Consider the following 15918-nt stretch of genomic DNA (forward strand, 5'->3'; position numbering starts at 1 on the left):
CCTTATGTAATATTTTATAGCAATTTACATGTTCGGATATCATGTCTATTGGCCGTAGGGTAGTGAGATGTAAGGTGACATGAAAAATGAGACTTTCTCCGTTGCTCTCGCTCGCCTATATCTAACCTGACTGATTCTGATTTATGCCAGTTCCAATTTTCTCAGCAATCGACAGCCAACAAAAACATTTGTATCCTCTTAATAAAACAGAAGGGCTAATCAGTAGCCTGTTAGTCAAAAGGTCAAAGTAAATGTAATATACCGGTACCCGGGACTCTTATCGGGAAGGTAAAGATAAAAAATGCCTGTGTCTTAAGCTTGTCATGCCTAAAACTGTCCGAGTGCATCCATGGCCGGTTGATCAACGCATCGCCAATTGGGATCAATCCTCTGGTGACCAGGAATGTCTGTATACGATTTTGTGCCGACCCCTTTAGTAGCCATTGAGATATTTGAGACCAACATTGCCTCTCTGACCTGAAATTAATCACAAGAAAAGCTGTTCTGGTTTTCCAAAAATATCGTTTTTTATTTCACATGAAATTTTTCACATTTAGCATATTTATCAAACAGGTCTTTATATAATCTTCTATGTATATTTATATATATACATATTATACACTTCTCTTACTTACACATGTACAAAATCAGGTAACAAGAACTCAGATTTAGAAAAAAAAAACAAAAAAAACACTGACTTCAATGGTAGTCATGTACACTGTTGTGCTTTGTTGATCAAGCCAGCCCGTCAGGTGAAGATGTGCTTGGCAACTAAGTTTGATGCCGTGTCTTGTCTGTTGTGGTCCGATGACTTTTCATATTTAAAAAAAAAAAAAGATCCAAAACTGTCAGAATTATTCCGAAAGTCACTTTGTGTTTAGAAGTTTTTTTAGTTGAATTTTTTTTTTTTATAACGGAGTTTGAAAACATGAAGGAAAGCACCATGGTACTCTGGGTTTTTTTTTTTTGGGGGGGGGGGGTCCCCGCGGTAACAGGGATCTGATACCAGCTCTTCATGTCAGACAGCTTAACCAACAAACAGAGAAGTCCGGCCTCTCTGCTGAGCACACAACATCTCAGTGATTCGCTTTTGGCAGGGAAAAAAAAAAAAAAAAAACCCAAAAAACATTTTCGTCTCATCACTCTCGCAAATCAAACACTCCCCTTGCATGCGCACATTCTCTTACCCTCACACAATTTTTTTTCCCTTTCACACGAGTACTACCTCCGCGAGGAGCGAGAGCGCGCTCCCCCCCGCTTTTGCCAACAGTAAACATTTCTTTTTCGTGAGCGCACGGTTATATACAGTAAAAACTTCTCAGCTGCAAATGTCATAAATTATCTTCACAGAAAGTACGCGTAACACAGATCAATGAAGGTTTTTTTTTTTTTAACCACGTGTTACTGTGTGTCATCCGATGTCAGTGTGTTTTTTACCGTGTGACACTGGTGTGGAGTGTGTGTCTGTACTATGCAGTGTCAGTGCTACAGTGTGTGAGCACGTGGTCGAGTTTGCAAAGGAATCATGAGAACGGCCCCATTGTGTCTGTAAATGCTACATTTAGAGAAAAGTAATCACCTGGGACATCAATGCCACTCAATACCATTACAATAAAACAACACAACAAATAGTACACGATACTCAAGGGTGGAATAGTGTACAAGTTGGAGAGATGACTGATCTTTGGCTCGAAAGGTAAGAGATTACTACAGAATTCAAACAGAGTCGGCGTCTTCGCTCCTGATTGTTCTTCGGCCACTTTAGGTTTCCTTTTTTCGTCGTCTACATATTTTTCTCTTTCAGGCTTTTCATCCAAAGAGGTTTGCGTTTTGTTTTTGTTTTGTTCTCGTGTTTTTTCGGAGAGAGAGAGAGCCCTAAAAATACAAATCAAGGCGAGCTGGGTCTTTCCAAGAAAAACTCAAAATAAAGAAATACTGTCACCTTTTGAAAAAAGAGGACAAAAGCGCGCGGGCTTCGTCTCGAAATGCTCAGATTTGCTCGGCACATGTTGCGCAAGCGAGTCCATCTGTACTTTACAAGCTTCAAAAAGTCTCTCCCTGTGGCCAGCACTGGGCATGGAAAACTGTCTTTTTGAGTCAGTGGTTTCATCCCCACGGACTGTCTTCATTGTAGTCCCTGAAAATAATATCTGCCGACAGCAGTCCTTTTCATGTCCTCTCAGTGCAACAATAGCAGTAATGAAAACGGGACCAGCAGTGAGAGGATTGCGAGGGATGTCGCCGCCGCAGAGTTCGTCCGTACGCTCTGGACATCTGGCAGGACCACCACCGGGTCATCTGCTTGAAGATGGGAGATAAAGGAGACACGTTAGTACCGCATATTTAACACGCCGACGTAATCCTGAAGGTAGCTGGACTGCTTTAAGGTCAGGGCTAATTAGAAAGGACACTGGGCTGGTCAACATACCTGCAGGCAGTCTGTTGGACGGGTTGTGAACCCCACCCCCGCCTCCAGCTCCACCTCCAGTCCCACCTGTGCCTCCTTTAGCCACTCTGGCCTCTTGAGAGCCTAAAAAAAGAAAAAAAAAACAACAGAAAAACACCATCAATTACTCTGTGTGTAGTCCAACATGGCTACGAGAGGTCACGGCGCAAGTCTCCCCGCGGCCAAGAGGGCAGTTGGACTCACCGTCAGCAGCTACGACGTCCACCCTGAGCCTGAGGCACTCCTGTCCATGGTGGTGTAGAGGTTTGGCTGCCGGAGAGAGGGAAGAAACAACAAAGGCGTTAACATCCCGGCTAATGCACTTATCCTCTGCTGGCCCCTTAATTCACCTTCATGCATGCGCTCACACACACCCACACACACACAAACGAACCCTTGGCAACAGACACACGGGGACAAAGCTTTAGGACGCCATCTGTGACCGGGCGAAGTGTGTCTTGTCCTGCCGTTTATCTAATTACAGCCGTGGTCAGGGTGACAACACTGCTTGCTCTTTGCGGTGACGTTCTAGCGGGGTAAGTATTGCATTAACTTGGCAAAGGGAAGCCAACACCCCAGTCAATGTCCATGTCAAGCTACAAAGAGGCGGCCACAAACGTCCGGCGTATAATGGTTAGGAGGAAAACTCAACACCAGCCTCACTTCGAGACTTTGACAACAGACTTTTCTTCTAGCACACCAAAGGTTCACTCAAGATGAAGTGTAATAAATGTGTTGATTGCTTAGCGAAATTTGGGCTTAAACCGGAAACGAGCGGGACGTGAAGTTGTTAATCCAAGCCTGAAACTGACACGTGTTTATGAGAGGCTGCTATATACACAAACACTTTAGAAAACTATGTAAAGAGCAGCCTCACAGGATTTAGTGGCCAATCACATTGAGACGTGTCCCGAGAAACATGTCTCGATGTGAGAAATAGATCGCTGTCAAATCCTGTGTTTTCCTACGGTGCGGCGTGTGCTTCCATCTTGTGTCGCGCATCATGTTTTTCCTCAGTTTTTAAGAAGTTGACACTCCTCGGAAACAAATACTTGCAGAACCTCTTTTAGCTGTCAGCGCCCTACACTGTTTTGTGCTACAACAGTTTTTTTAAGTCGTTTTTGGCGTCTTAGTATGATCGTGGCTTAGGAAAAATATTTGAACCTCACAGTTTTTTTTTATAAATTGGTATGAATTCACTTCCGATGAGCATTTTCTTTAATCACGGGGACAGATATCGACACAGTTTATTGGGATGATACTACAACCCTGAAGCTGACAACAGCATTTAGCACTGCTGTGTGTAAGTACAGCCTCGCAGAGCCACTATTCTCTCAGTGAAGACATTGGAATATAAGACTGTCTGGCAAACACAGTGACAAATCTGAGAGACAGCTACAGCGACACTTACAGATATAATAGTAGCTCTCTCCTTGGCGGAACTCCTTTCCCAGGGTGAACGGAGTAAAGCGCTGGAACTTTTCCGAGAACTTCTCAGGGGCGTGAGGAGCAAACGGGTGGCCGCACTCCCAGCGCATCTGGTCGTACGACTGGGGCTTGCAGGAGTCGTAGTCCTCGCGCTCCACCATGTAGAGCACGTATCGCTCGGCGTCCAGCAGTGGCACCTCACCCTGAGGGTAATGGGGGCAGACGATGTCCAGGTAGTCATTGAGCTTCACCTCCACGGCGTAGTCGTCCCATAGAAACCTGCCGGGAAGGAGGGAGAAGAGGACAGTTATGCAAGTGGCAGGAGACTGATAACCGTGGTTATAGCATCGGAGCGGTAACAAATATAAGCCTCAAAACCTGTGATTATATATTGATCGGCTACACGCCAGTGTACAACAGGGAAATCAGAGGAAAGTACTGGAAGGGCCTGGGATCAGGAGATAGAGAAGGAGAAGGAGAGGATGTATATATGTGTGTGTGTTGGAGGGGATCGAAGAGAGAAGGCGCAATAAGGGACAGAATGATCTGCAGAGGACATGCGGATAAATATGGATGAACGTGGAGCGAGCGTTGCTGCCGCTGCTGCATGCCGCTGTGTTGCAAGTTGAGTGAACATTGATCCCCTCGTCCCCCTGGAGTCCAACGATGTTTAGAGAGAAACATTAGCAGTCAGTTAGCCCGTCAAGACAGCAGATGAGAATCGACATCTGCAGGGGCTGCTACACACACACACAAACTCCCACAGAGGGAGACGCCGGGATTTAATGATGACAAATTCGGCTCGACAGATGCAGAGAAAACACCTGAGTTTACTCAAGATAGTGACGAGGATAAAAAAAAATAGAGGTCATGTATGTTTTTAACCCATTCATTACGGTCAGAGAGACAGACAGACGCATACAACATGGGTCTGGTGACGGCCTGTAACGTCTCCCACCACACTCCCCTCTCATTACAAATGCAGAGAGACAGTCAGACTGTCTGCCTCCCCTCCATCCCTCCCTCCCTTCCTTCACTCCCCCGCCCTCTCCACCCCTCTTTACGATGGTCTTTAAGTAAACTAAACGTCCTCTTAGTCCTCCTGGAACTAGGTCAAAGAAAACTTTTAGGCATCTTAGCCTGCCTACAAACACAAATCAATTATTGCGCAGACTTCAAATAACAATTCAGCAGACTCGGAGGCAGTTGAAATTGGCCCCATCTCAACTGTCCATGATTCCTCCTCCCCCCCCCCGGGGACTTTCTTTCAGAGATATTATGAGTTTATCTCCAGGGAATTGTCACTAAAGGTATTTCAGCTTTGTCCCCTTCCCCCTGACTGAGTGACTGCTCCAGGGGCGGCTCTCAGCTAATGCTCTCCTCTCAGTCAAAGCCATCTATCACCGGCCCAGAGCGCTCGCTGGCCGCTGGCGGCGCACACAGACTCACACACACTTCCCAGTAATTCCCATCTATCAACAGGCTAAAGCAGTAGCTACCTACTGTTTGCACCCAGCAACCCGCACACCCACCGACCCACACCTCCTCCTCCTCCTCCTCCTCCACCTCCCTCCCCCTTGGTACTGAGCTCCCGAGCGATGCCCATCAGTTTACCACCTCCTACTGTTCGGATCACCATGGGTTCCCAGAGAATGGCTGACATTTGACAGACTTAAATATTTTCACAACACACGAGGAGAATGTGTGTCTAATATAGGGTTTTGTTGCTTTTGCAATGAATACATGGATGGTTCATCGGGCTTTCAACTGCTCAACAGGCAGCCGGCCAGTGTATGGCCGCTTTTTTTTTTTTTTTTTTTTTTTTTTAAATCAGACCTACAGATCTCAAAGAGTTACGACTTCTTGAAAGCCTACAGGGTGCTAACCGGACACCTTTGGCATGGAAGTAAACCTCACCACCGGAATGGATTTGTTTCTTGAGAATTTCTGTCGTTTCCTCATAAAACCCCCTAAATGTAACAAGCAGCGTTTGGGGCGGGTATGGCGTTCGTGTGACAAGGTCCATATGTGTGACTGACGATCAAAGTGCACAGGCGCAGGCCCCCGCCGCTCGTTAGACGCTGTTGTTGTTTGTGGCCGGGGGTCTCTCTGGTACCCCCTGGTAGAAGTACAGACGCTGTGTCTCCAAAACACCGGACCCTGACTCCTGTTCCCTCGCCCCCCACCCCCCCTTTGCCTTTTCCCCGCTCTCCGCCTGACTGCTCTCCCTCAATACTGATGACCAGATTAGCCGGCAACCATTACGACAACAACCCAGGGCCCCTAGAAAACAAGCACCTTTTTTTTTTTTTTGCGTACTGATCAAACTTCCATCTAACTGCGCTGATAATATTGTTCTCCAGCCAACTCTTTTTCGGGGCGGGGAGAGCAATAATTATCATTTTGCCACGGTCCAGACAGCTTAGTGCTTATCTGCAGTGTGCCTGCCACGCTCTGTTTACCAGATTGGCGCTAAAGTGTTTTTTTCCCCCTCTGCCACTTTCAATTCCAGTCGAATCGATAACACTATTGAACAAACAGTGTTGTCTGCCTTTTTTGCCTGACAGAGTTATCATCCCCCCTGCAAACACTAAAAACACACACACACACACAAACACTCTCCCTCCCTCCCAGCGCCGATTACAAACTGGTTGTGGTATGTTCCCAATGTGTTCATCAAAAGGGGGTTGAAGGGGGGTGCAATTAAAGCACAAAAAAGGGTATTAAAGTCGCCCTGGAGGGGGGTAATTATGCCCTCCTGCTCCCCACTTCCCAGCCCCTTTAGGCTGAGAGTTAGGGGGGGAGACGGAGGGCATGAATAGGCGTGGGCGGTGGGGGGGAGGGAGGGGGTCAAAGGGCTTGAGTTGGAAATGGCTTTTGAAGTTTCTCTCAGAGTATCTATGCGAGTGCTACAGTTGCTTTATCAATGCCACTGTTCCATACAGTGTTCTCTATTCATTCGCCTGATGGAATACCTCACTTAGCGGAGAGAGCGGTGGCTGAATAAGCACCCGGGGAGGCCCGGCTAGCCCCCTTTTTATTAAACGGCAAATAGTTTTAATTATCCCGCTGCCTTTTGTTCCCCTCTAACACCTCGGCATTGAAACGTTCCACATCATCAGCTTAATTAACTGATCGGAGTAACGCACTTCAAAAGGGGGAGCTCAGGCCCCGCGTGTGAAAAGGTTTAGCTAACAAAGTCAAATCATGCCACCTTAACTTCAGCAGACAAAATCCTCCCTTTTTTTTTTCTGCCTGCCTCATGTTATTTTTCTCTTCTCCCCAGTCTGTCGCCCTCCTCTCCGTCAATAGGCCGTCCTGATTTATCTCCATTGTTTATCTCAGGCTCCTCTCTTTTTTATCACAGTGATGCTCGGAGCCTCGGCAGAAGGAGCGGCGTCGGAGGAGAAGTTGTTGTATTCTCTGCTTAGGGATGATTTGTGGAGCTGCGGCGGGTGTGCAGCAGGGATTGTATGTGACCGTCTCAGCCGGAGACGCTTAAATGTGCGATTGTTTGTGTCTGGGTATGTGTGTGTTTGCGTCTGTGGAGCTTTAAGGAATCTGGGAGTGTGTTTTGGTCTTGATAAGAAAAAAAAAAAATTGGCTGATAATGAACAGTGATAGCAGTAAAGGAGTGTCTGTCGTCAGATGCGTGTGTATGTGTGTGTGTGAGCGCACTACAGACTGTTCCTGGCCACTCTTCCTCCCGTCCCAGGAAGGAATTCCTGATTTATTGGAGCCTCTTCAGGAGCAGGAGTCTAATCGCTCTTCTTTAATCTCTCTGGCCAGCGTTTTGCTTTCTTCTCCACCTCCACCCCCCTCCTTTCACCCATCCATCACCCTCTCATCTCGGCACTCTATCGCCCTGTGGAATGCTGGACCTCTGGGGCCGCGGGGCCGCAATGTGGATCAAAGGTCGGATTATCGCCAAGTCAGCACCGTAGAACTTTATGCACAAACAGTCAGCAATATACTGGAGCCGCAATGGGAAGCGCTGTAAAAGGCCGTCACAGGACACATTTACGACCTTAAAAACAGGAGCTCCCGTCTACTTAACCCGCTGGTCCCCTCCGAGGCCCTCGCCGTCGCCCTAACCACATAAACATGATTATTTTCCTCCCGGGTTTTACGCAGGCCATTATGAAACCCCAAAAGGTGACTGGCCAACGTCACAGATGAGTGAACCGGAATGCGGGGACCACCTAATCGGCTCGTCCAAGCCTGGATTATTGGGTGGAGCACAGGCTGAGCTGCGGTCCATTCATCAGCACCAGACCCTGCTTAATACAGGGGCTTAGAGCGGACCAACGAGGCCCAGAGCAGGGGCTGGAGGCCGGGGGCAGAGTATGGGGTGAGACGGCCAGGGTGGAGCTTTTCACCCCCCAGCTCTATTGTTAGGGGTATTACTCCTTTACACTGGCGTTTTTGGAGTTCAAAAAGAGACACACAGACTATGCTTCTGTGTGTGTGTGCGCATGTGTGTCCAGAGAGAAAAGTGAGAGGTGTTAACAGAGTAATGAAAGACACTGGACACAAGGAAGCCATTTCTTTCAAGTCATATCTGTGAAAGTTAAACGTGACTCCGCCAGGGAGGTGATGCGTCAGAGAGACGTGGATGGAGTTAAAAGGGGCACTTTGTAGTTTTGGAGAAGAAATGGAAACTCAGAATTAAAATGTCTACGACACTAATGAGGTATTAACACAAACTCGGAAACATTCATCTATTCCAAAACTTCACAAATAAGCTGTTCTCAGAAGAAAATAAGAGAACCAGAACATTGTTCAAAGCTAGGAAGGTGGCAGGGTCCGCCAAATATGAACAAAGTAAAACAGTATCAATCAGTAAGTCGGTCAACGAAGATCAGTCTCTTCTGATTAAAGTTTCTTCCCCCTAAACTTCACTGTGTGCCTTCAATCTCGACTGTTTAACTTTCTTCTTCTTCTTCTTCTTCTTCTTCTATCTGTCTATTCATCCATCAATGTCTGCCGTCCCCTCCCACTCCCTGTCCGTCTTTCAACACTCAATAAGCAAACCAGATCCTCATGTCAACTCTGTCCCTCCCCCCGTCCCCCCCATCCCCCCCCCATCCCCCCCCCCCCCCCAGACTTGCTGAACCAATCGCAACCTGTCCCGGTGGTATTCCAAATATGCAACTTTCTGACCCACCGGTTTGCATACCCACGCACAATGCGGCGCAGAAACAAACACGGCCCCTGCTCCTTTTTTTTTTTTTCCTTCTTCTTCTCCCCCATAATATTCCAGCCCCTCGGTCTTTTGCACCGTGTGACTTTTTGTCATCCATCTCAATCAGCTTTCTCTCGCTGTCATTCAACCTTTGTCTGTGCGGATCATTGGTCATTCCACCGGCGTTCTTGGCCCGAACCGTCCGTGCTTCCCTTCGCCACCCCAGCAAAGCCACTAAGCTCCGAGTCCGGCGGAGAAATAATTGGCCGATTCCACCGCGCTAAGGAGGCTTAGATGAATACATATGCACTTTCCGACTGTCTCACGCTGCCCCCTGAGCCATTTGTATCTTGTAAAGGGCCAGAAGAGAAAGGTCAACGCTGACATAACATTTCTCAGGAGGCAAATATCTGTACATGAAAGTCGATTGCGAGGGATTGATTTCCACGAGGTGAAACTTTCGTGCAGTGTTGTTTCTGCAAACACATCTGAGCTCGTGGGCTTAATGAATTTGGGAAGACATTTTAACCAGAAGACAATGATCGTCATTCATTTATTTTTGTGTTCATGCCTTAATAAACAAACTTTCTAGCTTCAAACAGTGTTCTGGGGACCTCATTTCCCCCTGAGAACGGTTTGTTTATTCAGTTATTGTCTCTTTACATCATTAAGATCCTGAGTTGGAATTTCTTCTCCAAAACCACACAGTGCCCCTTTAATTAGATTCTTAAAAAAAGAAAAAAAAAAGAAAAAAGAAAAATAGCAGCAGTGGTGGTTCTTGCTTTCAGATATCTCAGAGCTATAACGGTAATAACCCAACTGACCTCTAGGGGGTGGCAGTAATTACCGTGGTGACATGTTTGCACACTAAACCCCGAGAAAAAAAACACACAAGTTACACAATGGCTCGTATTTACACAACAAAGCAAATACAATGGTTCATTTTCAGAGATAATATCTGACTCTTGCTGGATAATTCTCCCTCATCCAGACACTGTTGACACACACAAACACACACATACTCTCCTGAGAAAGAGGGTAGAGGCTCCACTCATGGTAAATCTGTGTACTAATGCAGCTTTTCTTCTTCTCCTCTGGTTTCTGTGTGGGATTGAAGGGTTGTAAAGCAGCAGAGAAAAGGAGGATCAGGGGCTGGAGGGAGCAGGGGAAGTCTGCCGAGAAGATAAGGAAGAGGCACGAGGATGGGCGAAGAGTGGGGGGGGAGGAGGAGAAACACTGGCAGGGTTGACCACTGATCAGAGGAGGAAACCCAGATAGAGACAGAAGAATTGACAGTCTGGCAGGAGGTGGGGGGTGGGGGGAGAGGCGGACCCCCGATCACCCTGAAGGCTCAACAGTTTAGCGCATCCCATCATAGGAACAATTAATCGCTATTAATCACCGCTAATCTACTTATTCTCTGAGTTTTTGTCGCTGGGAAATTCAATCAGCTCCCAGAGTCCGGACCATCGCCGTCTTTGCGTGTGTTGGTGTGTGAGAACTGTATTGTTTATTGTGCAGACAGGATACGCTGTTTTCCCGGGAAAAGACGTAGCCAGGAAGTGCCGCACTTCACAGGGGAACACGGAGCAGACAGCGTGCAGACTTTGGTAACGCTGACAGTACGCCTGCGGGAAGTTAAAACCTTTGGCCTGATTCTCTATCTGGTGCAGTCAATAAAACAAGCCCTCCTGTCTCTGACACCGCTAGTGGGAATATTGAACAGGAAGCAAATCAGCTTAAGGAAAAGGAAAAAACAAAAAATTGGAAAAAAAACCCTCATCCAATATGGTCACTGAGGTAAAGTCTTCTTACGGACGATTAGGGGCTGTAAAGATAGGCGTCAACACACACAATGATCATTGAGCCTACTGAGAGGCGATTACCATCCGTTTGACAATCTCAGAGTATTTTCCCCCCCAGATTGAATTCAGGAAACAGATTACAAAACCAGATTAAGGAGGGGGAGGGGAGAGACGATGTGAGAGAAAGATGGATGGGGGGGGGGGGCGGGTTTAGAGCGAAGTCTGGATTAGGAAGCGAAGTGGGAAACCTGGATGTTTTTCTAGGAAAGTAGCTTCGGTTCGGATTACTTGGAAAATCGCAGAAATCCCTTATCATTTGTGTCCGACCTAATCACAGCCGAATCTTATCTTTTTCATCTGCACACACATGCACAGAAGGCAAACAGACACATTGACCTACTCCTGCAAGTGTACCTTTTGGTTTGTTTTTTCTTCTTCTTCATTTAAACCCTGTTTCTTTCACGGTTTGAGTTCTCAAACTGGCTCTACCGCTTCCACTGCTTCAGCAAAGACACTCAAGGAGTATCTTTGGTTGGTGAGAAAGGAGCAGGTTTGCTGGGAAGACTGCTAGAGTGGCTTTTCATAGGGAAGTAGAAGAAGGAAGGGAGAGAGAAAAAAAAAAAAAAGCGTGAAGGAAAGGGCAAAGTGCCTTGTGACGGATCGCCATGGGTGCCAAGAACGATAAAAAAAATTCCACACCTCTTAGCATGCTTCCCTCCTTCCCCCCTTCTCCAGAGAGCCGGAGTTGGATTTGAGGAAATAATAGACTGAAAAGGGACAGCTTGTAAAGTTGAGATAAAAGCCGGTGAAGGAGCGGAGGGGACCGAAAAAGACGGGAAAAGGGGGGGAAAGAATGAGACTTTCCCAGAGGCAGAGCCACAGCCGTGTGAAGAGGGGCCGGCCTGAGTGGCAGCCAGTATTCAGGGACCACCGCCGTGACAGAATGACTGACAGATTGATAGAGGCTGTGCCACTTCATCACATTGCGAACTCTGACCCCCGATCGGTCACACCAGTTACTATTCTCTTTCTGTGGCTCACCGTGAAGACTATTCCCCCAATTTGTATGGGAAGCATCACAAAACACCCATATTGAATGGATAAACGGCTATAAACTGCTCCATGTGGGTGAAACATACCTTAAATAACTCTAACATGGCGCAGAAAGATGGGTCCAATTAAAAAGGTGCACCACGTAGTTTTTGGGAAAGACATTTTCACCTAAAGAGAAATCCATTTATCTTAATTTTCATGATTAAATAAGCTGTAGATACAAACTGACGACACACTGTTTATATTTGTCGGACCCTGCCACCTGTCTAGCTTCGAGCAGTCAGTTATTTCCCTCCGAGTCCCGTTTACGCCTCATTTATGTTGTAAACATTCATATTCTGAGTCGGAATTTCTAATCCAAAAAAAAAAAACACACAGCGCCCCTCGAAGCAGCGGCGAGCGCGCTTCTGCGTAAAATCAAAGTGCTCATTAGAAAAGACGTGGCAAAACAAACACTACCAGAGATTGAGCAGATTAGCTCAAAAATGTGTGATCGCAGCAGAAAAAAAAAAACGAAAGAAAGGCGACGACGATGATGATGATGTTAAAATAAACATCAAACAGATGTGGCCATGAAACGGTTAACTCGCAGAGCTGGAGACCACAGAACCAAGTTGAAGAGGGAACCTGGCCAAGTAGAGGGAGAGGGAGGGAGGTGCGGGAGAGAGGGGGAGACAGGTACAAAGCAGTGGAGGAGGAGGAGGAGGAGGTGGTGTGGGTGGGTGGGTGGTGGAGGTGGTGGTCTACTCATGCTCTGTCAGCAGGGGGAAAAAAAAGGGCGAAAGGGAGGAAGAAGCAGTGAATGAGGAGATTGTTGCCTCAGTCCAGAGGGGCTCCTGGGACGATGTTAACATCAATCACAAACGTGTGGCACATGTGTGTTCATGTGTGTGTGGATGCCTGGGTTAATGTGTATGAGAGCATGTGAGTCACTCGAATCACACGCACATGCACACACACACGCACACACGGGCTTCTGCATGGACACTCCCTTCACCGAAGACACGTACACATGCTGGCACGCCGGGGACCCAAGCTGACTGGGCACACTGGTGAGCCTCTTTTCTGGTAATCAACCGGCGCCGGTGATTAAGTCGCTGCTTGGACACAAACCTTACACACACCGACGAGTGAAAAGGAAAAGCAATGAAACACAGCGTCAGGAATGATTCGCTCAGGCTGAAACAAAGTAGTTGTTAGAGTGCAGGCAGAGACGACCTTGGGAGTCAGCGGGGCCTGAGGCTCAGGCTCATGCACAAATTAGTGGTGAGCAGAGAAGCTGTGCATTTATATGAGTGAGCTGCTGAATCCTTCGACAAACACGGTAAAAGAAAAAAAAGGGGGGAAGTGAGCCTGTGAGCAGATCAATTTGATTAACAGCAGCTCGCTGACCAATGGGACGGAAAAGCCAGAATGAAAAAACAAAAAGATAGCCAAACAAGACATCTCTTGAGGGAAAAGGATGGACGTCAACTCCCGGTGTCGAGTAACGGGTCAAAGGGGGAGGGCAGATTGCGGGATGGGGTTGTTGATGAAAAAAAAGCGGCAAATGAAAACATCTCAGAAACTCACTCTTTTTCCGTGAATTCCGGATTAAAAGTAGCCAAAGGGAGAGATTTAGCACAGTCATCCGGGGGGAGATAAAAAAAACAGCAAGTGCAAAGGGGGGCGGGAGGGGGGGCGGATTACCAGTATACATACAGGAGTGATCACTGTCGCTTTACACAACACAACGCCTTTCCATCTGGGACTTCATTCTGATTTTCAGTGAAAGGCTTTGTCGCTGTAATTACAGCCTTTCTGAGAACAGCAGCTTTCAACCACAGGAGGGGAACTTTGGATGGGTTTGAGAGCTGGAGGGAGAGCATTCGAATATCTGGGTGTGTTTTTTCCTTTCTTTTTTTTTTTTTAACCTTTTTCGACCAAGATAAGACATGTGTTGAGTCCAACCCTGATTGATTTACACGGCGTCAGTAGGTGTGATTGAGAGTCCTGGTTTGCGATAGAGGGGATTTGTCTGTGTTGGTGCTTGCCCGGCCCTGAGTGTGTGCCTTCCTGTGTGGGTGCACGTAGAAGTTGGTTTGTGGCGTGTAAACTTTACCCCCCTTTTACTCCCGGAGTCGCTTTCGTTCCCCGGCCATCATCAACCATAATTCTAATTGACCCCCACTTACTCCGAGCGGCCCCTAACCCCGACAATTTGGGCTCCGGTTTCTCCCTCCCTGAGCAATCCATCTCTCTCCCACAGCGTGACCTACTGGGCAGGCCTCAAGTTACCTCCTCTGTCTCTGTCATACACCATTATTACTCGTCTTACTGGCTGAAATATGAACACCCCTATGTCTCCCTGACAGCCACCTTAAACCCCTTGTGCGATATCTCTTGATTTAGGAGATACGGCAGCCCTCCCACTCCACACAAAAGGTTAGGGCTCTCTGTCAGGATGGGAGATATTGCAACAGATATTTCAACACATTGGGGTTGTGTGAGTCAGACCGTTGAAACAACACAAAAATACAGTCCTCGCCAAGTTTCTCCCCCAGTAAGGTTCCAGCTCGTGGAGACACGGGATGACACAGATTCACTGACTTTTAACAGATCTTTAAACTTAGATCCAAGCTGCTGAATTATCTGCCGCTTCCCTGCAAATAAATGAGCTCAGGGAAACACCGAAATGTGTCCAAATCACGAGATCCACGTTCAGAAATCAACCACATCCTTTCGCATTTCTCTGTCAGAAAAAGCATCTTTCCCCCAAAAAAGTAGGAATCCGCTTAAAGAGCTCCCTGTCAGCTCACAGAAGATAATTAGATGGCATAACCTGATGTAACTAATCCAGGTTAACACACAGATTGCGAAATGGATTAAAATTGTGAACAGGTTGGACAAAGTATTACAGGTAAACAGTACCATAATAACAGGTTCGAGCCCAGAAAAGGAGGGAGGGAGGGAGGGAGGGAGGGGGAGAGAAAGAGAGAGAGAGACTCCCAACTGTCTTGCATTATTATCATGACAACAGCAGCGAGTCGCTTCCACCACAAATTCATCACAAGAGCCCTGAATATGCATGAATCCCACAACTCCTCCACTGCCACATAATGATCTCATCCGCGCTGATAATTGGGCTGAAAGTTCATTTAAATACGTGCGACGTCAAACACTCTGGTAGATCCGAGCTTTCAGAGGACACCGAGTTAAAACACATTATTTGAGTAAAAGCAGGTATTTACTTTGGGTTCGTGCTGTTCCAGTAGACGCTGTGTCGCTCCGCCGAAGCCAACCAGGCGCACACGCTCACAACGCAGCCCACAATCCAAACCGAATCCATGGCGGAGAGGAGCGGAGGCGTGCACACGGGAAAACACAACTCAGGTAAGGTTGTGCAAAAAAAAAAAAAAAAAAAAAAGCTCTTTAAAAGAATACGAGAAGTTTACAGTCAAGAGCTCGTCCGGGCGTTAGTAAGAGACTGCGCGCTTTTAAAAAGAAAACACTTTGCATGCGTCGAAAAAGAAGAAACATAAAAAACAAAACAAAACAAAAATAACAGCGAAGAGTCGTTTAGGAGTAAAAAAAAAAATAAATCACAGAGATCAAGTCAACTCGACAAATCCGTAGTGAATGGAAGCCTCAGCTGCGTGGTGCCTGCTTTTGTGAAAACGCCCACAGCCGCGAGCCCCGCCCCCCGTCCGGGAGGAGACCAATCACAGCGCCGTCCGAGAGACGCGAGCTTCGCAGGTTTTGTGCTGTGTGTTTACTTGCTGTATTACAACTCCGGCGTGTACAGGTCAGGATTAACCAACAAGGACACAACATCGAGAAACGTTCATCAGGAATTCCAGGATTCTTCTTTGTTCACAGTAACCTCTCAGGTCTGAAGGTATTTTTAATGCAGTAATTCAGTGAAATTCAAAGCTTTTAATGTCATATGCACAACAAAAATATATACATTTCTCTTTACGATTAAAATCTTCCTTTGCTCTCCACTTTGATGCCTTTTACAA

At 47.0% G+C, this 15918-nt stretch overlaps 1 protein-coding gene across 2 annotated transcripts; it reads right to left on the reverse strand.

Moving 5' to 3' along the window:
• Window positions 1–502: 502 nt before the first annotated feature.
• On the reverse strand, window positions 503–15557 carry efna1a (ephrin-A1a). 2 transcript variants are annotated; one of them, XM_030412839.1, is made up of 5 exons: window positions 15148–15557; window positions 3858–4153; window positions 2651–2716; window positions 2429–2530; window positions 503–2298 (listed from the first exon to the last, which is right to left on the reverse strand). In XM_030412839.1, exons 1-5 carry the CDS (start codon window positions 15243–15245, stop codon window positions 2180–2182), a joined length of 681 nt encoding a protein of 226 aa, XP_030268699.1. In that variant the 5' UTR covers window positions 15246–15557; the 3' UTR covers window positions 503–2179. The 2 variants fall into 2 exon arrangements, with proteins under 2 accessions (XP_030268699.1, XP_030268698.1); XM_030412838.1 differs by having other exon boundaries at window positions 503–2301; window positions 15148–15556.
• Window positions 15558–15918: the final 361 nt, after the last annotated feature.

This window comes from Sparus aurata, chromosome 3, assembly GCF_900880675.1.
Source record: "Sparus aurata chromosome 3, fSpaAur1.1, whole genome shotgun sequence".
Classification (NCBI taxonomy): domain Eukaryota; kingdom Metazoa; phylum Chordata; class Actinopteri; order Spariformes; family Sparidae; genus Sparus; species Sparus aurata.